The sequence below is a fragment of the Ptiloglossa arizonensis genome, chromosome 1 (genome assembly GCF_051014685.1).
Source record: "Ptiloglossa arizonensis isolate GNS036 chromosome 1, iyPtiAriz1_principal, whole genome shotgun sequence".
Lineage (NCBI taxonomy): Eukaryota > Metazoa > Arthropoda > Insecta > Hymenoptera > Colletidae > Ptiloglossa > Ptiloglossa arizonensis.
This window is the reverse complement of record NC_135048.1, coordinates 9,277,045-9,303,448: the sequence shown is the minus strand read 5'-3', so window position 1 is coordinate 9,303,448 and position 26,404 is coordinate 9,277,045. Positions and strand designations below refer to the sequence as shown.

The following is a 26,404-nucleotide window of genomic DNA, read 5'->3' as shown; positions in this document are numbered from 1 at the left end:
AACGAGAGACTTGAAGATATATGCATATATATATGTACGTGCGTGTGTATATATACATGTATAAATGTCTCTGTGTATGTAAAATCAATACTTCGTAGTAAAAATGAAGAATAATGTTAAAAGTCAATCTTTCGATATGAAGCCCGATTCTATTACTACAATGTTCGTATTAACATTGTTTTCGTTCATTATTGTGTAATTTTTCTCCAATGTCGTGCGTCCACTACTTTTTTTCTCTTGTTGCTTTAACACTTGTTACGCCGTGGAGCATACGAGAAACATTGATTCATAGGCGTATAAAATACAATGGATTTCAGTAAAAGTATGTAAATTGTTTTTCTTTTGCAAGTGCCGAATTTGCACTATGCATTGCATAAAATTATACAAATAGCAAATAAAAACCTTATATAAATATCAGTCTATTGTACTGCGACAAATGGTAATGATTTTATTATTATGATTATTATGATTATGATTATTATTATTATTATTATTATTACTACTACTACTACTGCTATTATTATTACTATTATTACTACTATTATTTTTTTATTATACAGAACCGACACACATTTGCGTATAGGTTGAGTTTTAAGAAGCATAAATTCTATTTAATATTGTGAAGCTTTACACAAGCATAATTTTTCACAAACCTGGTTTTACGTATGGTACGTTTATAGTCGTGTATATAAGAAATTGAGAGAAAGTACAAATATAATTTTATAAATGCGTAAAATTTTCACCGTTGATTTTAACGTTTATTAAATTAACATGTCAATCGTGGATTAAAATTCTATACATAGTTTGACCCACGACTTACGTTAGGTATAAAAGAAACTGTACAGTTCAACATTTTTTTTTACTTTCTTAACTCGCATGAACGAGAACATTCATTCGACCATTCAGAGTTGACTCACGCATAATTTCGCACGGCCACGCTCTTTTCAATTTCAACGTTTCCTATTTGTGTGTATGTCATAAATACATCACCAAATACCTCTTACTTCTACATATATGCATTCCCATTGATGAATCACTAATCCGTAAGGGTGGAAGTACTTTGGTATAAAACGTTATTTAGTGAAAAGCATACAAGAGCATGAGAAACGTACAAAATCCAACGATAAGACCAAGAATGAGAGAGTCTCGTCTTTTACGTAGATTTATCCTTTGTACTAGACTATTTACTGCTGGAAATCGATTCGAAATATCGTTTAATCTGGTTTGTATACGTTTAAATGCATGTCTCTGAGTCATCAAATGTTCTCGCGTCTCCATCGCTATACTTATCTGATCATTAATTAAACGATCCGAACTAGAACAAAAAGAGTTTCCATAAATTTTGTACCTCAATGAATGTAATAAACAATACAGCTTTTGGTATATACGACTAATATTATACATTAGAATAAAATGAATTGTATAGCAAACTTTACTTACTTGTGAATATGTTGATTTTCTTTTAAATACATTTCCCGGCGATTTAGTCCGCTTACACTCTTGTAGTTACTGCTCCATGGAAAATTTATGAATTCTCAATAATATATTTAAGAAATAAAATAATATTTCTAAACAACAAAATAATACTTATACATACTCAATTTCTTTACGAACACTTCCTAGTAGATCTTCTCGATCTTTTCTTGCCTCAAAGTTATTTCTTATTTTATTAAATTCCAGTTTGTAATCTTTTAATATATCTTTATGGCGCTGCATGGTATGTAGCATTGCCGCACCGTTAGGTTGTAACTCACTCATTCTCTCATTTATAGAGAATAACTATAAGGAACATATATTAGACTATTAAAACATAATAATAATTCTTTTAACATACTTTAGCCAATAATGCTTCTATTTCGGAAGCCATGTTCTCGAAGACATGTTCTTCGTCCAAAAGTGGTACTTCATCAGTATTAACAAGTTTAGACCCAGCATTGACGCCAAGCTTGCTAAATGCTACAAGTTTTGCATCAATTTCATTTTCTAGATGTCTTGCTTGCCTTCGCAGATCTAAAACAGAATGTAAAGACAACAACAGTTTAAATTAATAAAGTTTCAATGTATATTATTTGGTAACTGTCAACACATAGTTTGTTGGTAGAAGTAACTTGTAACTCCTACATTTAACAAAAGAGATAAACACTGTAGAAATCGTTAAGTGTAATAATGTAACATAAGTTATACAAATTTCGTATTATATTCTTTAGAAATAATGATTGGTAATCTATTTTGTTAGGGTTAGGAAATCGCATGATACATGTAATTGAATAGTTTATTTCGAGTGAACCCTATTTTATGAAACTCTACACAAAACAAATTTTCAAATTATAATAAGATACACAAATCTTAAAATTATCATAATCGTATTCTTTGTATTTTACAAGAACTTTGATCTAACAAAAATAAAGTATCCTATTTTGTCTCTCAAAGTAAAAATAACTCAGCTTCTTTTAAATTTTCATAAGAAATGACTAATTGTAGTTGATTCCCTTTAAAATATAACGAAGAAAATTGAATTAATATTAGAATGACATATGTCAAAACAAGGTGGTACGATGTTACTTGTTGGATTAAGTTTCATTTCTCAATTATCAACGGCAGCAAAGAATTGTAACGAAAATAATATTCGTGTTACATAAAATCTACCTTCCCAATCGACAGCATCTAATGCGTCAGCCATTTGTTGTTCTCAAATCAGGAGATGCAATATTTCCTTTTCTATGATATGTAGATAGATACTACATACGACATAACACAGTTGCACGAACAGATGATGGCAGCGGATACCTATACAACATAAGTACGCAAAGTAAACTAATCTACTATATATACATGTTCACCGATTGGAGACGAAAAATGGCGGAAGAACTTGAACAAGGATCATTCCCATGAAATGATAGTGAATATTTCGAAATATCTTATCTTTGTTTATATAAAAATGGAGCAGGAAATAATGATACTATGTACCGATCGCTATGTTAGATAAATTTCAAACGAAAAAATTTCAACACATTTTTAAAAAAGTTATAACACATATTTGTTGAGGTTTTCATGTTTTTTTCTTTCACGTTGTTTGTAGACATAATTTAACTAAATCAATTCGAAAGTAAAAGGGTTTTTGTTGCCCTATTATGAACAACAAAATGTCAAATACATTGCATAATAATCGAAAATTTCATAAAATGTGGGTTATATTGGTGTTTGATATAGACCAGCATTGCATCGATACATTTACACGACCGTAGTTAGAAATATGTAGTGGTGAGTAAACCGGTTTTTGCGGGATCTCAATACTAGTTACGATGCTACTACCTGTGCCATGCTATCCTGGTATTATTGCCTAGGAGAAGGAACTAGGAGTAAGATAACAGGAATATGAGATTTTAATTGAGATTTAATTTTCCGGGTAACTAATAATTTATACGTATAAATTTTTTACATACATACACTACAAATGTATAACATAAATTTTAGAATTTAATAAAACATATTAATGGTAAATAAATGAGTTACTTTGATCGCTTTTTTCTATCATGGTATAAGTAGGTCAGTTTTAATTTGCGCCAATTGCTGTTCGGAGGTATTTCCGCCTTGAAGATATAATTTCAACTCTTCTATAAAGGCCAACGTGGCAGGGACGCAATCATCATCATCTTGAACGATCATGTCAGGAAATTGATCTCGCAGAAGCCGCAATATTATGTTCGTCTGACTAGTAGATCTGTAAGTATGCAAATCTATAAATCATCGAATGATCGTTTCACACTTTCAAAGGAAGTCTATGCGTGTTAGAAATTGCGTAACTTAAATTAATTCAAGTTAATGTAAAAAGTATTAAAGAAGAATATTTGTTCACCTAGAAAATATTCTTAATCGTGCCTCTTCCTCGATAATGGGTAAAATCTCAATTAGGCAGAACATTAAACATCCAGTCGCTTTCGCAACGTAAACATCTGCACAGATTTCTATGAAAGATTTTTCTTTCAAAAATTCGATAAGGCGCTCTCCTCCGTCGGGATGTGCTTCAATTTGTATGCCAACGATCTTTTCTATCGACGTACTTTTTAATGCCAGAATACTATGGTCCACATCGGTCGAGAACTTTACTCCGCAACTATTATCAATTGTCTCTTTGACAAGAAGACAAATAATGGGTACAGGAGTTTGATATTGTTTTTCATCGATTTCGTAGGAAATTATACCGTGCACGTTACAAAAGGAGTCTTTATCGAACTTGGGTAAATCAAGAACTACAACAGCTACGACTTCCTTGTGAGGCTGAATTGTATCGGTTCGGTACCAAAACGTATTATTCACCAAAGACCAACACATCGATGAACCCTTGATTTCGTCGACCCCTTTGACATCTACGTAAACCTGGAGATTGTTCAGTGTTCTGAAACGAAATGAAAGATTTTATGTCATTATCATTTATGATCTCCACATTCGTTTATTAATATTGTGTATCGATAAAAGTAAATGATATTACGAAAATGAGGCAAGTTTCTAAAAACTGCTGCCACAGTTTTACTGAGTCGATAAAGTCGACATTAAACAAATAATGCAGATTCGTTACCGACAAAACAAAATTAAAAAAATTTTAAACACACATGTGTTGAGTTAGCTGTTGTTCGTACTGCTTAGTAATAAAAACTTTATTTGAAAGCGGTTAGGTAATTAAAGGAAATCTTTGCACAAAGTTTAAAAAGAAAAACGTTCGTGAGATCGAGGTTAGCGAGTGAGTCGAAGCTAAAGCACAGTTCGGCGTGTCGCGCATGCGTAGAGGTGTCGAGCGGCAAATCGACCCGCGAAAATGTTAGCCAATCGGCGACAGCGAACAAATCGGCTGGTAGCAGACGACGTGCTGCATGAAAGCGTATAGCACAACAGTCCGTGTCCCTTTAGTGATCTGCAGGATGCCACCGTGATCGTATGGTGTCTATATCTTCGGGTTGATTGGTCAGCCGTGTCACGTGTCTCGCGAGTTTGTTAGAAAGCATACGACAGTTGTGTTTCAATTCTTTCGTGTTCATCTAGGACTACGAAAAGCGAGTGATTCAAGACGAAGTGACGACGAAAGTTGGGTTTCGTACAGGGGGTGCAATAGATGCATATTTGAATCCTGACATCGGGGCATATATGTCCGTTGGAAGTACGTATGAACGCTTTCAAAGTGTCATTACTAGTGCACTATGTATATCAAAACAATGCAGCAAAGTAGAATCGTCCATATCGAGAGATTTACCTAGGTGAAAGGAAGGGTGTTCTCTGACCCATTGACCCAGGAAACGTATGCATGCAGTGCTTTCCTTTCTTCTCTGTCTTTCGATCGAAAACATAATTGTGCAAGATTCGTGTCGTAGGTGAAATTCGTGATTTACCGTGAGAGAATTAACTCGTTTAGAATCGCGTCCTTGCCCTTTTGCAATTTACCTATGCTACGACGAACGATAACCACCGATCGAACGGATATTTATTCGTGTGGCGCTACGTTACATGCATCTGTATAATCATTCGAATATATGCGATTACCTAATTTTCTTATATACTACTTATTCTGTATACAACTGGACGTAATATTATTTTCTAAAATGAGACAATGATCTACAAATATTAAGGTTTAGAAGAATTATTGAACAGGAGGAGAACAAATGTTGAAACAAAACATGCCTTTGACATGAATCATTAAAAAACTGATCAATTTAAAAGAATTATTAATTAATGGTATTTGAATCTCAATTATGTAGTGGCATCTGGCAATCAAATTTACGAAAAGAAACGTTTCGCGCTCACGCGCGCCCTTGGTCATTCGTTGCGCTTTCATGCAAACATTTCGATAAAACGCAATCGATTCTCGAATGCATCGTTCCACTTTCGAAGTATTACATATATTATTCTTTAATGGCCTCGAAAATTTGTTGAATAAACAACCACATACGTTTGGGAGTGAGTCCTTTTTGTTTAAAGAACGTTACTGCATAAACAAAAAGCAATATCTACGTGTACAAAAGATCGATAGTATCGATATAAATACACAAGATGCGATTTCGTATTGAATAAAGACGGAATCAAATTCAAATTAATATCTGTAATTAAAGATATCGATCTGTATTGATTAAAACAAAATTATGTAAATAATTCTATTTAACACATTTGCGTCTTGCGATTTTTATAAAAAAAAAAGCTATTCTTCAAAGTGTAGAGCGATAGTGAGAAAATTATTGAAATTAAACGACAATTTGAAATTCGTAATTCTCTTGAATTCAATTTGTTCCAAAAAGGTTTCAACCACTATAAAAATAGAGACGAATCGATGTTAATAATTTCATTGAATTTTTAAATACCAGTTAAAGGAGTAATATAAATTATAGAGCTGCCAATACTAAATAAGATTTTAAGAAAAAAATTTCGTCTACCTTTTATCAAAATATGATTCGACGTATTATAAAAAGGTATTATGAAAGCGCACCATCGAACAGAAAAAAGGGTACAATCACTTTCGTAATTCGCAATTTACTGCAAAGTTTTAAATTGAACAATGAAATAGTCTCTTGCGCTTTTTTTTTTTTTTGCAAGTGATTTGTTTACAAGTAAACTGTCGAGAAACGATAACCGTTCCACGCAAAAACGACGAAACGAATGCTGGAAAAATTGAACGTTACAATTATCAATCCTATCGTTAATGTTCTCTTGGAAAATAAATTCTCTTAAGGAACGTAGTGTAATTGGATGCGTTGCGCCACGGTCAGTGGTTATGAAACCGATTATTTGTACCGCACAAGTATCTGAAGAAACAAGTTTAATATATAGGGTGTTTCTAAATAATATTCTACATCTACGTTCTCACAACAGAAAAGCCCGAACAAACATGGGACAGCACGTGGTCTTGTTTTCAGTATCAATACGCATTCAGTATCAATTTACATATTATCATAGGAAAATACGCTATACATCCAGCAAGAAATGTCAAGGTAGGTCGCGATGAACCAATTGCATAGCCGCATGGATCACGTAATCTAAAATCACCCGATTTGAGAATACTGACGAATTACGCGTACGCATTCAACGTGTATGCAATACGGTTAGAAATTTATGAATATTTTTAAACGCGTAAAACGACATTTGATACGATCTACGAATGAATGTATGCTTATGAATGGCCACCATTTTGAACGCGGTTTGCGATTGCTTGTATGATTACGTTAGACCATGTTCTTATCGATAGTTAAACCGGTGTCTTACTTCCATAAGTGTAAAGTATACATTGTAGTTTGAGCTCAGATTATAATAAAACTCGTGGTAATTTAGTATATTATGCAATTTGAGGCGAAAGGTATTAAAATTTTAGTAATTAAACCCTTATCAAAATTTATAATTTATAATTTATTCGTATATTAGCTCATTGTAGCTCGATTAAAATTGCACATCTTTTTGTTTGTCAACACTCGTGCTCGACACTAATCGGTAGATTAGTGACACGATGAGTCACGATTTCTCATGACACATTCTTTCCAAGACCATTTTGTTGATGTTTCTAATTGTATCGTGAGTTGAACAGAGTGATCACACCTCGTGAACTTAGGTTTGAAAAAATCCGAGTAACACGAGCGGGACCATCCAGTCACATTGGTCCATACTGAAGATTCGTTGAAATGTTATTCGTGTATCTTGCATCTTTTAGATTACGCGCAAGTGGTTCAAATTTTCGAGAAAATTAGGTAAAAACGCTCAGTCATGTCGGTCCGCAGATCAGTTTGAAGGGTTTGTACTATATAAATCTAGTCTCTGAAGTGTTCCAACAAAGTTACAAAGATCTGTTTAACACTTTGGGGCATGGTGGACTAAGAAATGTCCCACCTTTTCAACACTCTGATATACACAGTGGGATATTTCCCAACCAACCATAAAGAATTGAAATAACAAGTTGCACGACGAGACTGTTAATTTTCCATCTCATAATTAAATATCTAATTAATCTATACTTTAGTTTTAGTTATTTTGTATCATTTGGACCGAAGTCTTCTAAGATATGTTCAAGTCTTACGTGAAAACCTTGTATAATATTGTTTGTAGCTAATTTAACTCTTTGGGACATGGTGGGTTAACAAAAAAATATCCCACCTTTTAATACTCTGATACACACAGTAGAATATTTCCCAACCAACCATAAAGAATTGAAATAACAAGTTGCACGACGAGACTGTTAATTTTCCATCTCATAATTAAATATCTAATTAATCTATACTTTGGTTTTAGTTATTTTGTATCATTTGGACCGAAGTCTTCCAAGATATGTTCAAGTCTTACGTGAAAACCTTGTATAATATTGTTTGTAGCTAATTTAACTCTTTGGGACATGGTGGGTTAACAAAAAAATATCCCACCTTTTAATACTCTGATACACACAGTAGAATATTTCCCAACCAACCATAAAGAATTGAAATAACAAGTTGCACGACGAGACTGTTAATTTTCCATCTCATAATTAAATATCTAATTAATCTATACTTTGGTTTTAGTTATTTTGTATCATTTGGACCGAAGTCTTCCAAGATATGTTCAAGTCTTACGTGAAAACCTTGTATAATATTGTTTGTAGCTAATTTAACTCTTTGGGACATGGTGGGTTAACAAAAAAATATCCCACCTTTTAATACTCTGATATACACGGTGGGATATTTCCCAACCAACCATGAAAACTTAAAATAACAAATTGCACGGCGAGACTGTTAATTTTCCATTTCATAATTAAATATCTAATTAATCTGTTCTTTGCTTTGGTTACTTTGTATCGTTTCACAAGTTTAGCATCTGTGCCTCGAAAAGTTTTAAGTACTGCTAGAAGTACTGCAGTACCACGGACCAGCCAAATTTTTCTGTTTCAGTTCGACATGAGTATAAAAGGAAGACCGTCCATCGTGAGAAGATGACACCGCGACGTCACATATTCGCGGCAATTCGGTGCACGCTGTGGGTCGCTGGTATCATAACGTTACTGGTGTTGGCTCTGTCGAGCCAGGATGCCGGGAACAGCGTGCATCAGAGCCTTTTGTTGGAGGTGAGCGTGCAATCTTTTATCTCGCGGCTCGAGGATCCCTTTTGTTCTTAGAGGGAAGCCTTTCTAGCGGGACGCGCGGATTTAGACCACCGGAAAATTAGGCGGATTGTTTTCTAAAGAACAATTACTCCTGGCCCTCGAAGAACACCGGGACAGTCGTTCCAGTTAAAGCGGATCTAGGATGAAAAGCGTTCCTAGAGGGAGCGAGGGGGAGGGGAGGCGAGAACTTTTTCAGAAGTGTCCTTCGTTATACCTGGAGACACTTCGTATTTTGTATTTTCAGACATTTGAAAGATCAGTTGAGGATTGATAACGTTATTAGCACCGAGACATTGGGCGGATGTATTCTAAGTCAGATCCTCCACGACCTACATTTTTCAATAAAATACTACAGGATGCTCTCGATGTTCCCGTATCGCGGGAAAATATATTTACCAATATCGAAAATATGATAAATAAGATTCATTTAATCAAATAGTAACGGAAAAATAATTCTTTAAACCTGTTTAGATTTTTCATGCTTGAAACATTACTTTATTCTTATTTTGATTGAGTTTAAAAAAAAAGTCACTTAGATTTATCATTGAACTACTGAAAAGGATCTAAAAATAGGGTCGAACTTCATATTTAACATAATTCTTGTTTTGGTAATTAATTTCGCATTATTATATTAATAATAATACTTCTTTGTATCGTTGACCTCTTCTCGTACATTGACGAGTTAAAATAAGGACCATTCAAAAATTATGTCAGGTTCTTTGAGAGGAACGGAGGAAGAAATTTAATTACGGAGGCAATGGAATTGGATTAAGTGTCGCGTAAATATAAGATTGGTGAAAAAAATTTTAACGTAATATATATTGTAGTACCTTTCGTAAATGTAAAACTGTGGTGCCTATCAATCGACAACAAAAATTCACAGCTGAACTCGTGAACAATGTACTTCGTATTATGTTTCAATTAGATTACTTGATAGTCACCGAAATTTAATTATACGAGGTTATGCAGCTAACGTCAAAACTAAGGCCAATTTCCATTGCGGTATGCCACTAATATAGAGATCGAACGAATTGGAGAAATGATCGAAAGTACAATGACTGAGAATTTAGAAGTCCTGCCCCAAAAATGATTAATTGTTTTAAGTTACTGGTATAGATAAACGTATTAATTAACATTTAAAGAATTAATTTTTTCCCTTTATTTTCAAAATTGAATTTTTTGGGTTACATTCTTTTCATATTCGTGCTTTGTTTCATAAAAGAGAGAAGTGAAATTTAGGACGTAAGTTTTTCAAGGGTATATTTTCTATGACAGGTGACGCGGGGGAAAGGTAGAAAGGATAGTTTTTGAACGGCCACCATTTTCTTTATCTCAAACTGCACAATGACGAGCAACATTGATCAAGAAGTTTAATGTTTAATGACCACTGTATTTACGAACATACGGTAGAAGAAAATATGTATATACTTGAAAACATTACATGTAATTAAATTATACGATAAGAGGTTAAGACAGAACGCGATTGACACTTGAGACCCTAACCTAGAACAATCACCGTTTCCCCTTCCCGTGTCGATATATCGAGCGAAGGTCTGACCGATAGAAATGTCAAACAAAACAGCAATCGTTCGTATCGGCTGACAATCGATTTGCACCGGTGCGGTAATCGCAGAGATTGAGGGATAACTGCGACCACCCTTTGCATGCTTAAAGGGGCCGTAGGTGCCCGTGATCGTGTGCCACATTGCGCCTGGAAGCCTGCCAATCTATGCTCGCAATGCTTTACGTAAGGAGACCGTTTCGTGATGCAGCCTCTGCGCGAGGGCGAAGGAAAGCGTTCCTAGAACGTGGACGATCGATCGCACGCTGATTTGTAGGTTATGCCACTTCCGACAACACGAAACGATCGAAATAATATTTGGAATCGATCAATTCCGCGCAGAGTAGCATTTTCTTCCTTTAACCTAGGCAGATGGTTATACTCCTGTCCGCCAAAGCAAACAAAAATAAAATATTAAAATTGTTAATAGATTAAATTTCAAGAATCTCGTTTGCTGGGCGCAATAAACAAATATTCTACAAAACAAAAAGCTGAGAAAAGTGATAGAAACATGGTTTTACAATTCGTTACAATTTAGCTGAAATCGTAAAATTTACAGTAAGTAGAACTGATCCGTTTGACTTCCTAATAACTTAATTATTGAACGACGTGCAACATTATACAAAGTTTTTTTAATTTAATGGAGCTATGGAACCGTTGAGTGTTTTTTCCCTTGTTTCACTTCTTGGCAAGAATTTCCAATCTGAATCTATTTTATAGAATTGAAAAACTCATGATGGAATGAAATATGAACGATGCAAAATTTCAACGACGATTCCTTCGACCAACTCTAATCAGGCATGGTTCTAACGACTTTACCTAAGTGCAGCTGCGCAGAAAATTTATTAAATTAGGAAGAAGAATTTCTAATAATAAAATGTGTCGCGTATTTGGAACGGATAGTACATTCTGTTTCATTGACCTCACTTGGTTTCATAAGTTCAACAAGGTGCATTTGCAAAATGCAATTTTTCTTTTAAACGCGAGTAGAAATTTTTTTACATACATTGATTCTTCTCGTCGCTTTGTATAAAAGTATTAAGGGTTTGGGTTCGAAGAATGAATACTTTACGAGGTATTTGTCACATAATAATCATTTTCTAAATCGTTTTCTCGTCTTTCGTTCGAAATACAGCATTATTTCGCTAACTGATAGAATTTTTTCCTCGATAACTGAACTGAAGTTATGCCACAACTCTGGGTCTTCCTTCCCCTTTCCCTATTGGTCCATACACACGAGGCTTCTTCTCGGTTCGCTATAAAATAGATTCTTGAAAAAACAATCGTTACCATCTGTCGGTAAGTGAACAGAAACCGACTCAATTTGCGATCAGTTAACGAGGTAATACCGTATCTCGTGAAGCGTTAATTTTTTTGAATATCTTCCCCTAATACTTTTATATATAGAATAATAATAAGAATTGATCCATGTAAAAAAAAAATATAGTTTCTTATGAAAAAAAAAAAAAAAAAATGTAAAAGCAATTGGTAAGTGCACCGTTCAATTTTACGGAAAAATTTAAGTTGCACGAAGACAGACCTTGTTATACCATTCCTGTAGCATTTTTTCAACTTGTTCCAATTGCATGGCTGATCTCATATTAAGATTTTATACAATTCGGTACAGATACTATAGTTTGTGGTATTTTTTTTTTATTATATTGAAGTTTTCATACAGTGTTATTTACGATCATAATTGGTTGCTAAGATTATCCAAACTTGGGTTTATGATACGATCGCTTGGTGTGCGTTATTTTTGAGGATAGAAAATTGCTTTATTGCCACGATGTTTCTGCATTTCTGGCGGCCCCACGTGGGCTGACAAGCGTCTTACTACCTCTACAGCCATTGACGTATCGTAAATTGACGGTGCAAAACACGTCGGTGATTGCCTAGTCACTTATGCTACCACGGGCCCAAGTCGCAGCGTCTATCCACCTTACGATTAAAGCTACACCCACGTGCGACAATATGAGCGGGAATTGACGTTTTCATGGAACTGCCCTGCGAGAGGGAACAACTCGTCACCAATTTATTAATCTTGTCACCACCCACTCGTATAAACTATATAAAAAGCAGTTCAGAATGAAAATACGATTGGAATTGAAAATAGTCAATTATAGTGGAACGTAATAACAGCGGTAGTATTTTCAAGGCGTCGTTCTACTTGTTGAGTTTAAATAAAGAGAGTTATCTACTCGATTAAGTAACAAACCGCGGGCAAGCGCGACCAATTTAACGATAGATGAAATCAGTGATCCGACACCGGTCGAATCGAGGATTCTTAGATTTGTTTGTTCAATATTTAGCTCAATACGATTAACACACCGTCACGATTGATCGTGAAAAAGACAAATTGATCGAAAAGGAAGTTCAATTTGCAACATAATATGCAACGTAGTTGGAAGAAACGTTTAGGCTGCTCGCGCATTAGATGCGTGTTCATGCGTTTGCGTGCACGCGCGTCGAGTGCACAAATTGATTGCATCTGCGACGTACAAATAGAATTTAGTCACGTTTAGATCAATATTTTACGATGCAATGGAAATTCACTTGCAATAATAGAATAAAAAGAAGAAAGAAAGAAAAAAGAAACAGAACGATAAATAGATTTTCCTACGTTAATCGACATTATAGTATTATCGGTACTATAAATATTGCTCTGGTACATCTAGCGTCTCTCCGTTTCTTCTATACAACGTTCCTAGTGAATGGGATAAACCGAAACATGCAAATCCCTCTTGCGAGAAGAGATTAAAACGTTCTGTATCATTTTGCAATCTTAGACTTCGTTATCGAAACGTAAGCAGTTAACGTTTACCCAGATGACTTTTAACGCGCGCTATTTATACTCGCTATCGTTGTTTGTATTTAACGTTTAATTTTTAAAGCACTCTTCACCGGTCTACAATATTACACGGTACGGTAAACGATCCTCTTTTTGCTTTAAACAGTTTTCCTGGAAGAAACTCGAGAGAAACTTAGGGGAGAAACCCACCCTTTTAAATCCCTGGTGGAAGCTATAAAATTTCACGGTATTCACCGTACCGCTGACTTTCAAGAATCACTATGTATGCCACGGGCGGGGAACTCGTTGTACTTTTATTTAATTCCCAGGACCTTGAGATCGGTCGTTGGTTAATCGATATCTACCGTTCGTACAGTATACCTAATGTGCATTGTGCACGAAACGGTGATCGTTCGTGAACTTTAAAATATCGTCCGGCAATAACGAGCGTGTAAGATTTTTAGAGCGTGGTAAAGAATATTTAACACACCATGCACAATAAAATTAGATTTTGGTTTAAAGTATCCGAACCGCAGGTTCAATAGAGTAGCATCACAGTTCAATTGGAGTACCAAAAGTGATTCTATAAAAGTAACCCAAACAAGATTGAGCCACGATTCCCGTTATAAACAATATGTTCGGAAAATTGTCGAACTGATCGTTCATTTGAAAAAAAAAATAATCATGCTTTTGAGATTGGTCCAAATTGAACACTTAATGTCATCCTTTGGCACGTTACTGGAATTTTTTGATCGTATTTTATTCCATTACTGCAACACGGTTGGTATTTTATTATTAAAATATTTTTGACAATTTCTTGCAATGAAATAGCGGGCTGCGATTAAATTTTGCTTTAAACGCAAGAAATCTGCACGAGAAATATTTTTAACCGTGCAAAAATTATACAGCAGTGAATTTTTGGACAATCGTATACGAATGGAACAAATAATGATTTCGTGGAGCTCAGGAATCGTTAGATGATGTAATGTGAGCGCAAGCACCACTGACGAAAACTTTTGTTACAGATGGTCGTTCGATTTGTAAAACGATAACGGAAGAACTGAATATCAGTAACGCAACGATTGTTCGCAAGAATTCACAGAGATCAAATTTTTATCGAAACAGAAAATGGTTCTTCTCACACGACAATGCACTTCATATTGACCAGATTTCGCTCCAGCTGACTTCCTTTTATTCCAAAAATTAAAATTAACGATGAAAAGAAGGCGATTTAAGACAATTTTCGATAATCGAACAACAGTTACGATCCACTTGAACGATATTCCGCAAAATGATTTTTCCAAGCCCTTCAAGGGATTCTTAAAGCACTGTAAACTCTGTATCGAAAGAGAAGTGGACTGTCTAGAAAACTGAATACATACACGAAATTCATTTTTTTTGCAAAATTAAAATTTGTACCAAATTATTTTTCGATTAAGTTGTGTGTCCGGCCATAGGCTGATCACACTCGACGATAGAATCTTGTAAATATTTACAAGTTGCTAACTAATGAGTTGTCTAGACAGCGTATCTCGAATGTCTGTAGTGTTCCTTCCCAGCAACTCGACAACATTGCAGCAACATCGAGCAACATTTTGTCGCCTATTGTTGCTGCAGGTTCCAAAATCTTTCCAATACACGGCGATTTATAAAAAACATTCTGTCGAATGAAAATGAACGAAGAAGGAGAGACTGAATACCTGCTCCGTGTAGTTGCAGGATTTGTTATAATCAATGACAGAAAGAAGAAGAAACGAAAAGTATGGGACCGAGTCTAGACCATCAGAAACTTCGAGGCATAGAGATTATAAATTCATTAAAACATTATTCCCAACATTTTTGCATAGACTTTTACCCCCGTTGATGTCGATGACGACAATGCGTTTCTGAACCGAGTAACAAACCGAAGTGGCATTTCTTTTTGTTACTGTTTCTTCAAGAAACGTGAAATAAAATGTTTCTCGATATTCCTTTGGTGCAGACGCACCTTTAGGCGAGGCAACCAAATGACCCCAAGGTACTGCAAATGGTCTGAGTTAGGTCTAGGTCAGATTACGTGTGACCACAAGAGATTCCAACTTGTAGATAACTGATACTTGGTTGAGTGTTTTGTTAAACAAACGTTAACGCGAGTGTAATGTAAAAGCGTATAGGCTCTTTAAATTTATCGAGAAGACTCTCGAGATTGTAAAATCAAAGAGCAGACACGATTATTATAGAGCTTTCGTTTTGTGATACGTTGATTACGAGTTGGGAAACTGTGCTGGTAGGTCCAGTTCGAGAACTTTGAAAACTTGACAGAGTAACGTGACAGTGTAACTATATCGGTGCAAAAAAATTTCTTCGAGGACCACGATGACGACTTAAGTCGTCGAGGTGTTGAACAGTGCAAAAATTTTGGGAATTCGAGGGAGCGCTGTAAATCGACAAACTTCAACAGACACAATTCCAACGAATCGACAGTAACAACTGTCGGATGGATACTGAACAACTACACGCGGTGCTAATCCATCTAGAACTGTAGGTCATCTTTTTCCATCGGTGTTTAAATCTCAAACGATCCAGTTGGTACCAAGAATCAATCGTCGACTATCCGGTTACGTTGGATCACGGTTGTATTTATGCGACAATCGGCTCTGTCGTGCAAACAACGAGGATTTCAACCTGATCGGTGAAAATCAAGCCCGATCGGTGCTCCGATAGGTAACTATTCGGTAACTGGAAGTGTTCTTTCCCGGAAACTGTACCATCCTGGCTACGTAACCATTGTAGCACATCCAGTCGTTAGAATGGCAGATAAAAGGTGAACGATGTCTCTAAAGCTGAACGTGTCGCAGCAGCTACGGTCAGACGGAAACAACGAATGCAAAAGTACCTGCTTCCGTTTATTGATTTCGGTCTAGAAGCCGAACGGTTACCTCGACGCCGACGCTGCAAATGTGGGCCACACGGCTGGCGCGGTGCACTGTTGTCTAGACTTTGCATCCGTCCACGTGCACGTGCATCAGCATGCAGCACCGAGGACGTGTCTCCGCGGAAAGATACGAGTCATGTTTACCTCTTCGTCGAGAACAAACTGTTTAATTCGGTAAACAGGATTTGTTTTTTTTTTTCATAAATTCTTCGGATCGTTATCCAAGAAGTAATTATCGTTACACTTGCCAACTGATGAGCTAACGTTCTATCTATCGAAATAAACGAAAGATGGTAATAAAGATACGGTCGAATAATGCATCAACATTGCTTCTACAAAATTACCGAGCTCATTGTTACGAGTACTAAATTTTTTGTTTGTTTTACGTATTTGCACGAATGTACCTCGACGACACAAATATTATTTCTTTTTTTCTTGCGTAAGTATAAGCAAGGCGAACATTATGATTATTATTTTTTATTGGATTGTTACGTCCGAGCTTCTTTAGACGGCAACGTTAAACGATCTAAAGTTCTTTGCCGATAACGAATACACTTGAAAATGTACTTCTTCCAGGAGACATTATTTCTAAAAATATAAAACGAATAGATAAAAATTCCAAAGTTAAATCAGTTTGTTACGGATAGTAAGGAATAAGTTAAATCCTGATTTATTGAGAAATCCATTGCTCTTTGGAAATACAAAATTATTGAAAAAAAAAAAAAAAAAATATTGAAAATATAAATTCGTTCACTGGGAAGAAGGTATTGAAATCCTACAAAACTTTGAACGAAACCTTTTACCACGATATATTTGACATTCAGAGCTGCCCATCCTTCATTACCATATATTTTTCCGTAATATCGTCTTACTCGAATGATACTGATAGAATCTGATACTACTGGACACACATCTGATACAACCTGTACACACAGACAAATATTATATAACACACTAGTGCGATTACGCAGCACTTCGTGATATCCAGTTGTATAACTTCCTTTGGTTACAAATGTTTTCCCACTGAAGCACTCCCGAGTTATCTAAATCGTTGCATCGTGCAACGAATATGGAACTTGATGTAATTTCTGTATGTCAAACGGATCAGCGTAAACAAGGACCACGATGGAAACTATCGTTGTTGCTATTGGTGCTTCGTTCGAAGGCATCGATTCATTTATTGCATCGTCTCTTTTGTTGCTGAAAGTTACATTAATTCTCAGCTAAATTGGGTAGTATCGTAGATCCGTTGCAAAAAGCTCGTTCGTACTATCCTAGATGCAACGAGAAGCATTCGGGTCATTCAACTTGAAGTTGGTTCGAGTTGGAACGCGCCCTAGCACCTTTCGTTTCACTTATGTTAGTGTGGAGAATCTTTTTGTACCTTCTGTATGTCAGTAGTGTCAGGACTGGCCAAGTATTAGAAAAAAAGTAACCAAGCTGAGGTGGAATATTTGAATCTCAAGGAATTCAAGTTGTGCACTTGAATTGTTCAAGTGCTTCCATACCTAATTAATGTCTAAGATTTTCGCTGGGTTAGTGTCAAATTGGTCAAATATTAGAAAAAGAAAAGTAACAGAGTTGAGGTGGAATATTTGAATCTCAAGAAATTCAAGTTGTGCACTTCAATTGTTCAAGTGTTTCCATACCTAATTAATGTCTAAGATTCAAGTTGTGTACTTGAATTGTTCAAGTGTTTCCATACCTAATTAATGCCTAAGATTCAACTTGTGTACTTGAATTGTTGAAGTGTTTCCATACCTAATTAATGTCTAAGATTCAACTTGTGTACTTGAATTGTTGAAGTGTTTCCATACCTAATTAATGTCTAAGATTCAACTTGTGTACTTGAATTGTTCAAGTGTTTCGATACCTAATCAATGTCTAAGATTTTCGCTAGGCTACGAGAGATTCTCGCTTTCAAGCGACGAAACTGGAATGACCAATTCGCTTAAAAGCGGGGTAGTGATTATACCAAAAGATCGAGATAGAACAACGAGACGAAACTTCAAAGCGATACCGGACATTTGTCGATGTTTTAACCAACAATACAAAATAAATATTTATACTTTTTCATTATATATTTTCAGAGTATTATCAATCAATTGGCGAGCATTTTCCGATGAAAATAAATTCAAACACGGCTCCATTTCGACTATTTTCAATCGTACGATATTCCGAATATTTCTGAAAAATATTCGATTACGTATAATTAAAAATAGTTCAAAGTCGAGTTCAGATTCATTTTATCGGGAAAACTTCGACAATCTATTGATAACATTTTCACGAAGATAATAACGAGAAATTTTTATTTTTGTTAGAAGATGAAATTTGATCCCTCCTGTATACGAGTATCGTTCTTGCGTTGGAGAAATATAAACAATAGAAGGATCGAATTCGAGGTAACAATTGTCACTTGAATGCGGCAATCACTGCAATTAGCGATGTGAATTGTCTGCTTGTAGGCCAGGGATCGTAACATGATTTTATAAACTCATTGGACTTCTAAAGGCACCAGAGTTACAAGTATTAGGATATGGGTTGGTCTATTAGGGAAAGATTAATAGGGTTGTAATAGAATTAAAATCACAGTAATCCTCTAAAAGCTTTTCTAGAGATTTTCTTGGCACTCAACGTGTACAGTATACCCAATTATTTAACGTATTCGTTATCAAGGATGTTTCAGCTGATTGCCTCAAGTCCTTGCAGAATTATTTTCGTTGTTCGAAACATGAATCGATTAACCGACTGTTAAGTTTAAGAATAAACGTAAATACTTATTACTTAATATAAGAAAAATGATGTAGATTCGGAGGATAAGTAAAAGTCAAAAAATATTCAAAAAAAAAAAAAAACAAAGAAAAAAAACGAGAAAGTTGAATATTATATCGTTCACATTTGTGGAATGTCTAATTGTACCCTTTCTGTTTTCACGAAAAAGAATCTATACGACCTTGAAATGTTCTTAACGTCTCCATTAGAATATTGATCGTTTCAATATCTAACCACACAATTGACCTCCTTCTATCTAATCTCGACATATTCAATATTTACACTCGAATGTACCTACTATCTACCGTATTTATTTATACACGATGCGACATGGAAATGTGACAGATACACGCTAAAGATAGAAATAATTGTCAAAGGAAAATGTTGCGACATGCATCGAGATTTGTCTCCTTAAGACGCGCCTTTTTCTTTTTAAATAAATCGTCCATCTCTTCCAATGTATTAATTTCCCTCGCCGTGCCGCGTATCGAGGAAAGGGTCTTCGAAAGATTTACGGTTCTTAAGATATTTCGAATTTCTTAACAAAGCGCACACATAATACAAGTATTTTCTAAATTCATACACAACACTTTTCATCGTACGATGCACAATCAGCTAATTGTTCTCATCTCGATAACGTAGCCTCGGATCACGAAACATCGAAAGACATTCGCGTTTCTCTACGCGCAAGGGATTGATTATCCTCGAAACGGATCGTTTCTACATTTTCGCCAGCACCCTGTATATAGTACCGTTGAAAAAAAGAACGCCTTAGCACTTTCGCAGCTGCATCGTTACGCTCGTGAACAAATCGCGATCGTAGAAAGGAACTTTTATACACCGTTTAATGTTCTCCACTTTTAACCATTCGATCTCAATTTCGTGACGCAATTCATGTTTCGAAGCTGAAAACTTAAGCTCAAAAGCCACCGGAACACTGTGTGGGTGGCTTTACACTATACGGGTTTACAATGTTGTTCCATGTCTCGGAAGATATAACGAACTGTTGAAATACAAAGAGTGCGAACCGATATCCAAGACGAACGTTACACTCTATCAATTATGGCAATTATCATAAGAATCTGAGCTCGTGCGGTCGAGCGTGCGGCGCATAACTGCAATGCGCCAACTAGACGTAATGCAGTTCCTACACTAACAGTCGTCACCGAGTATTTCAATTAATTGCAGAAATTAGGAAATTGGATTAACCTTGCGTGTCGCGCGTATAGTCGACGCACGTAACGCAATACGTGACACACGGCCTGGTCTGTCTGTCGGTAACAAAATGGCTTCAAGGCGGTGAGCTTCGAACTTTAAAGCTCCTACTAATCGGCTGAGAACCTGCAAACGTTTCCGCGTGATTCGAGGCGTTTAGTTTCTTCGAACGTGCACGATAATTACTCGTTGGTTTCGCAATTCTCGCCATCGGTCTCCGTAGGTTCTTCGTTGAACCGAAATGATAAGAATAATTCTCCTGCATACACAGTGCCCCGCCCCCTCCCCCTTAAGTATCGGTGTCCTAATTTGAAGATGTTCGGAAAAACATTTTTTTTACCGGTGCTAAAGTTTATTCGAGTATCGTACGATTTTTAATATGTAAAGTTGAGGCTCGAACGAAACCGCACTGCTATATTTTTGTTACTTTCTTTGTAATAATATTGAATACGGAAGGATTATGTTTAACGATAATTATTTGATTTTTCTGGTCTGTAATATTCTTAGATTTTCGATTTGGTAGTACCATTGATTCGAAGATCGAGTAGTGATTCAATTTCTGCAAAAATGTAATTTTAGTTTGTTCCTTTTGTACTGCACCTTTTCTTTTGTATTCCTTTATCGAATCTCCTAGACGCAATAAAAACTAGTTTGTTTAATTAATATTTTCGCTATAATTAATAGTGAATTACCAGCGATTAAAAATGATCAAAACGATAACGTCTTTGGTCTCGTTTTCGTTAGAAAAATCTCACGAATCAGTCGGCAAAGCTCTCACGAATAAGTAATATGAAATAGAAAAAGTTTTATTTTTAATTTGTCCATACCGAAATACGATTATATTAGAATAACATTGTAATTGTCGGTTGACTTTATATAATGGCATAGCAAAGGCAACCCGGCAAATGCAATAGTGCGGCGCTTTTTAACTGTTTAATAGGCGGTGAATCTTGCCCCGATCATCGTCACTCTTGAAGCCTTAAAAGTTACACTTGAAACCTTTACTCTGCGTTACAATTAATCGTTCGATTCCTTATTCGGTTAAAATTTTGTATGTATCTGTAATAGAATTAGTTTTGAACTATTATGTAGAAGTTGAGACAAAGTTTAATGAAAGAAATGTTGCCAGGAGGACTCGAACCTGACTCCAGAGGAAAGTCTAATGGAGGAAGTAACGAACGCTGAAACCGAGCGTCGATTGGAAGCCAGGAGGAAGTTCTTGGCGGAGAAGTGCGCCATAGAAGAACTGGACAGGCCTGGAAACGATTCTCTTCATAGGCCTAACGCCTGGGAGTTTCTTGTAAATAGAGAGTACCACCTAATATGGTGTAATGTCTTTAAAGCGGCGTCTACGTCTTGGATGTACAATTTTAATTTACTTGCTGGGTGAGATTTTGGCTTATTCAACAAAAAGATTGCCCTTCGTAGTGTTCTTCATCCTATGTAAAGCTGCGGTGATCTTTTAGGTACAGCCCTCAGTTCTTGAAAGCCTCCAAAGCTGTACCTGTGTCCTTGGCGAGGCAAAGGTATCCCAGACACACAGCGGCAGATCTTACCAAATTTCTAAACGACAGCATTAGTTTCCTCATTGTGAGGCACCCGTTCGAGAGACTGCTCAGCGCCTACAGAGACAAACTGGAGCACAGTTTGCCGCACACATTTCACAGTAATTTAGGAGCTCACATCGTTTGGCACTACAGATCTAGGGTAAGTATTTAGAATATTATTATTCTGATTCTGTTGAGTTGTTACAAAGATACTGAATGCTTAAAAAGTTTTCTTTAGCAGTCAAAGTGTATTACATTAGCGTTTGCATAATGTAATTGTTTGTCTGGAGGAAGCATTACTAATGAATGTTTAAAGAACATTGAAATGTTAAATACAAATGAACAGGTGAAAGGTGATAATGTGTTTATGAATTAATAATTGCTTGAAACTTCAAATGCTGAAAATTAAGAATTTGGAAACTGTTCTGAATCAGACAGTCTTGATTTCCATTTGGTCTTTTTTTTTCAAACGATAATCAGGATCCAAAGACAAATGGTCGTCACGGTCCAAGGTATCCACTATTCGAGGAATTTGTGCGATGGCTGTTGTGCCAATGGAGAGCTGGTAATGAATTGGACATGCATTGGACACCAGTTGTGAATTTTTGTACACCATGTCAAGTACGATTCGATGTGATTGCAAAATTTGAAACACTTCATGTAAGTATTGTTTAATGGATTAGTGGAAAGTGCGGTCAGGCAATGTTGATTAATCATTAATTAGATAGTAAACTTTTGTTAAAAAAAAGTTGCTCTTTGTTTTCTAAAGGAAGATCAAGATTATCTGATAAAACAGGCACATGTGGGCCACATTATTAAACCAGAATGGAAGAACCCCACAAGAGGTGTCCAAACAAAGGATATAATAAAGAATTACTTCGCTCAATTGTCTAAATCACAGATCAAAGATCTCTATGAAATGTTTAGGTAAGTTACAAAGAATCTTTAATTTCATGAAAACATATGGCAAAATCAATTGTACTTTTGATGTTCAATTTTAGGTATGACTTTGTGCTTTTTGATTATTCTCCTGATGATTACATTGCCCTTGGGAGAGATGAGGACACTGAACTGATTTGTAAAAAATAATACCAGTTGTTTGGTACATAGTTAACAAGTGCATCCGCGCTTAAATTCTTTTTCTTCTTTCCACGTGTCGTCGGTTACAACGAAAATATTAGATAGGAAATAATGTTCATTATTATAATGAATTGATTCTTAGTATTTGTGCGCCGAATGCATTATCTACCTGCTAAGATGTAAAAGGGAATATAATCAACTGCATAAGTTGATAATATCTGTGCAAGCACTGCTACTGCATACTGCAAATTTAAACTTTTGATAAATAACGAGTGTTACGGTCTATTAAATTGTTAGGATCAAAGATAACTTTAACAAAGTATTTGTAAATTGTTACGAGATGGTATAAGAACATTTTTAAAGATCTTGTATGTATAAATTAAGTGTATCACATTGTTCGAGTACTTGAGCTATAAACAATGAAGATTTAAATGTATATGAATTTATTAATAGGAATTATGTACATTGTGTTCATCTTTCCTGTTAATTATGGAGTGAATACTTGCATTCCTATAAAATATAGAGAATCAATCTTTTCCCTTTTGATTGAGTGAGTTGTAAATAGCATACTACATTATGTGTATAAGTTTTTTCTTAATACTACAAAAAATATGGTCAGTTGATTGCTATAGTAAGATACATCAATTGTTTTACGTTTCCATTTGACAAGAAACATGTTTTTATTTTCCATGATTCTATATGTGTATATCTGTGGATATGTACATATACATATGTTGATATAAATGTTGTTATTATAGTTATTATTACCATTCATATCATGGTAATAGTACTGCCTCGAAAAAATGTAGCATATAATTGTATTAATAAGATGTATTAAATTATATGACTTCCAAATGCAAGAACACATAGAAATATATACATTTTAATTTTTCTAATATTTATGTATGCTTATCAAAATAATATTTGATTTATGCAGAATTACATTTCCCTAATATATCAACCTTATTACAAAAACTTACTAAGAATATTTAATTTTTTACATAGTACTTAAATCCATGATAAAATATTTATAGAGAAATAATGTCTCAAAATTATGAGATTTTATGTAAATAAAATAGAATTCTATGTAAAATGGAAAGAATTTAAGAGATAGACACAGTGCATTATACTTTAATCCTTTATAATTTTATAAATCATAAGTACAAAATGACAATAATTATTTTGACAAATAAAAGAATTTTAAACAAGTAGATTATATGGAAAATTAATTTTATTTATATGAAACTATATTTAATTTATTATAATTAAACTTTAATAATTAAAGATCTGATTTTACTTAGCTTTGATTCAATAATATTTCACACATTTGTATTATAAATGTAATCTTGGAAAATCAAAATTTTATTATAGAATCCAAAAATAACGATTATTAATGTACTTACTCTGATGAAGTATTTTGTAGAACTATACCAATAATCCATTTGTCATAAATAATGCATTTCCAATTATTTTGTACAATTAAAATTTGATTGTGCTTATGAATCCTACTTTTCTTTTGTTTCAACACTGGTTGCCCATCTATAGTGTACAACTGCAAAGTGTACAAGCCAATGTCAATATATTTTAACATGTATTATATGTACATATTGTGTTAATCTTTGTTTTGGTTTAAGTCCTTTTAATGACAGTACGCCATATTATAATTAATAACAGACTATTCTTTACATTTACTTTCTTAACATATAGTTTTAAGATATGAAGATAGAGATAAATTTCACGATACAAAAAAAAAAGATTTAGAAAAGAAAGAAGATTTTGAAACAGTTTTATATTTATAAAAATAAAAAAGTATTTTATGTTCTTTTCTACATTACACGTTTTTGTTATTGTTATTGTTATTATCGAATGACTTACATCGCTGTCAGAATCCGAAGTTTCATTCTCTCCGTATTGGGCTCGATATTGCAAAGATTTTAAAATATGTTTCGTTGTATCTTGAAGTTCTTTGATATCGTTGGTTGCCTTTTCGATTCGTCTTTGTACATTGGAATATTCTTTCATTAATTGCTCTTCTATGGGATTACATTCTAATGTTGGTATTGGTAAATCTTCATCGCTGAGCGCGAACATATCGTCGTCGAACGAATCCATCCTATTTTCAATTCTGAACACGTCATTCGATGAGGAATTATACTCAACAATGTTAAAGAAATTTAATTATTCTCTATTAGCACTTTCTTTAGAAATCACTTCCAAAATTTTCACGTTAAACTATGTAATGTACTCAAGTATTAAATTTAGGCATGATTTTCAATTACGACGCCTTCTCATGCGACGATAAGTGAATATACATCAATAAAATTGTATGATACATCAATGCATGACTGCAGCAGAATGAAGCAGAAAGGTTTCCTCGAATACATACCAATGAAATAAAATTTATACAAATTACTACTTATTTATGTTTATAAAAGATTAGTTCCTGTTAAAGGCTTTCATTTTTGTTACAATTTTTGAATGGTAGATTTGTCATTGGTTTTCAATCGTTTGTCGGTTCAATCTTCAATGGTAGCTATAGCATAGAGTCCATACTAGCTTAGAGGCGATTTACTTAACAAATGGAAGGTCTTGCTACATGTAAGTACAGACGAGAAATGAAATAGACGTTTCGTTTTTGAGGAGTTTGGTGTTACACAGTCTAAAATACCGATCAAGTAAAATATTAGTGATTTTGGAGCGACATCTTTTATTACAAACGGTTTTTCTGGGAACTATATACAGCTAAACCATCGAAGTCGGTATAGGTAATAAAAATGGAAAACTTACCCGTATAGATTGTTTGTGACTCTATCAAACCTCATAATGTTAGAAAATATGTAACAATAATTTTCATTGATTTTTATAGCAGCTTGTGTCAACAGATCGAAGATTTTAATTTGGTATTTCCTAAATACATCAAGTGAGTAGCAAAAATGCAAAAGTATGATTCATAAAAATTAAATAATTCAATTTTAATATAAAGTTGTTGAAGTGACTTCATTATTCGCGACTAAGCGTAACATTGAATCAAAATGCGGAAGTTTATTACTTAAATCAAACGCGATCAATATTCATCATTCGTAACGTTAAAAACAATTGCAATAAGCACATATCAAGTGTACATGCTATTCTAAAAGTAAATGTGATCTGTGTGCAATACTTATTCTTCGTAAAATTATCAGTGTTCATAATTCGCAACATTAATTTCAACATTTAATAATTTAAAAAAAATAATGCAATAATAGTAGTATAGTTATCGCTACGGAAGGGCATCTGTATAATTTTTGAGTAAAACTTTCTTAGCTTATTATTGTCCCTATAAAAAGTGCATTAAAATCTGTAATGCTAAAACCTGAGTATTCAGGAATTAATTGTTTTCCCTGCTTTTACTAAGGACGTTATCAATTCACTTTATAATAATCTGTTCTAT

General features: G+C 34.6%; 3 protein-coding genes across 6 annotated transcripts; 1 reads left to right on the top strand and 2 right to left on the bottom strand.

Annotated features, from left to right (window-relative positions):
• Positions 1-731: 731 nt before the first annotated feature.
• Gos28 (golgi SNAP receptor complex member Gos28) lies at positions 732-2,786 on the bottom strand. Its single transcript, XM_076321584.1, has 5 exons — positions 2,647-2,786; positions 1,835-2,010; positions 1,598-1,779; positions 1,441-1,509; positions 732-1,315 (listed from the first exon to the last, which is right to left on the bottom strand). The coding sequence occupies exons 1-5, from the start codon at positions 2,678-2,680 to the stop codon at positions 1,078-1,080; spliced, it is 699 nt and encodes a 232-aa protein (XP_076177699.1). The 5' UTR covers positions 2,681-2,786; the 3' UTR covers positions 732-1,077.
• A 596-nt stretch (positions 2,787-3,382) lies between these two features.
• Positions 3,383-26,388, bottom strand: LOC143151966 (uncharacterized). 2 transcript variants are annotated; one of them, XM_076321541.1, is made up of 6 exons: positions 25,762-26,388; positions 24,850-25,099; positions 24,378-24,526; positions 4,203-4,396; positions 3,857-4,130; positions 3,383-3,721 (listed from the first exon to the last, which is right to left on the bottom strand). In XM_076321541.1, the coding sequence occupies exons 1-6, from the start codon at positions 25,794-25,796 to the stop codon at positions 3,532-3,534; spliced, it is 1,092 nt and encodes a 363-aa protein (XP_076177656.1). In that variant the 5' UTR covers positions 25,797-26,388; the 3' UTR covers positions 3,383-3,531. The 2 variants fall into 2 exon arrangements, with proteins under 2 accessions (XP_076177656.1, XP_076177647.1); XM_076321532.1 differs by having other exon boundaries at positions 3,857-4,396.
• Positions 3,602-23,581, top strand: LOC143151975 (carbohydrate sulfotransferase 11). Of its 3 annotated transcripts, none has more exons than XM_076321561.1 (7): positions 3,602-3,723; positions 8,886-9,058; positions 21,477-21,733; positions 21,814-22,054; positions 22,375-22,554; positions 22,664-22,821; positions 22,896-23,580. In XM_076321561.1, the coding sequence occupies exons 2-7, from the start codon at positions 8,927-8,929 to the stop codon at positions 22,981-22,983; spliced, it is 1,056 nt and encodes a 351-aa protein (XP_076177676.1). In that variant the 5' UTR covers positions 3,602-3,723; positions 8,886-8,926; the 3' UTR covers positions 22,984-23,580. The 3 variants fall into 3 exon arrangements, with proteins under 3 accessions (XP_076177676.1, XP_076177671.1, XP_076177685.1); XM_076321556.1 differs by lacking the exon at positions 3,602-3,723 and adding an exon at positions 4,860-5,152; XM_076321570.1 differs by lacking the exons at positions 3,602-3,723; positions 8,886-9,058 and adding an exon at positions 4,860-5,152 and having other exon boundaries at positions 22,896-23,581.
• Positions 26,389-26,404: the final 16 nt, after the last annotated feature.

Coding starts and splice junctions, on each gene's coding strand:
- Gos28 (XM_076321584.1), bottom strand. CDS start 2,680: ATGGCTGACGCATTAGATGCTGTCGATTGGGAAG. Junction 1,510..1,597: donor AGTGTTCGTAAAGAAATTGA/GTATGTATAAGT, acceptor TCCATGGAGCAG/TAACTACAAGAGTGTAAGCG. Junction 1,316..1,440: donor GAAAATCAACATATTCACAA/GTAAGTAAAGTT, acceptor TTTTTGTTCTAG/TTCGGATCGTTTAATTAATG.
- LOC143151975 (XM_076321556.1), top strand. Junction 22,555..22,663: donor CAAAATTTGAAACACTTCAT/GTAAGTATTGTT, acceptor TGTTTTCTAAAG/GAAGATCAAGATTATCTGAT. Junction 22,822..22,895: donor GATCTCTATGAAATGTTTAG/GTAAGTTACAAA, acceptor GTTCAATTTTAG/GTATGACTTTGTGCTTTTTG.
- LOC143151966 (XM_076321532.1), bottom strand. CDS start 25,796: ATGAGGTTTGATAGAGTCACAAACAATCTATACGG. Junction 4,397..24,377: donor CTACAAAATACTTCATCAGA/GTAAGTACATTA, acceptor ATTTCGTTTCAG/AACACTGAACAATCTCCAGG. Junction 3,722..3,856: donor CGATTAAGAATATTTTCTAG/GTGAACAAATAT, acceptor GCATACTTACAG/ATCTACTAGTCAGACGAACA.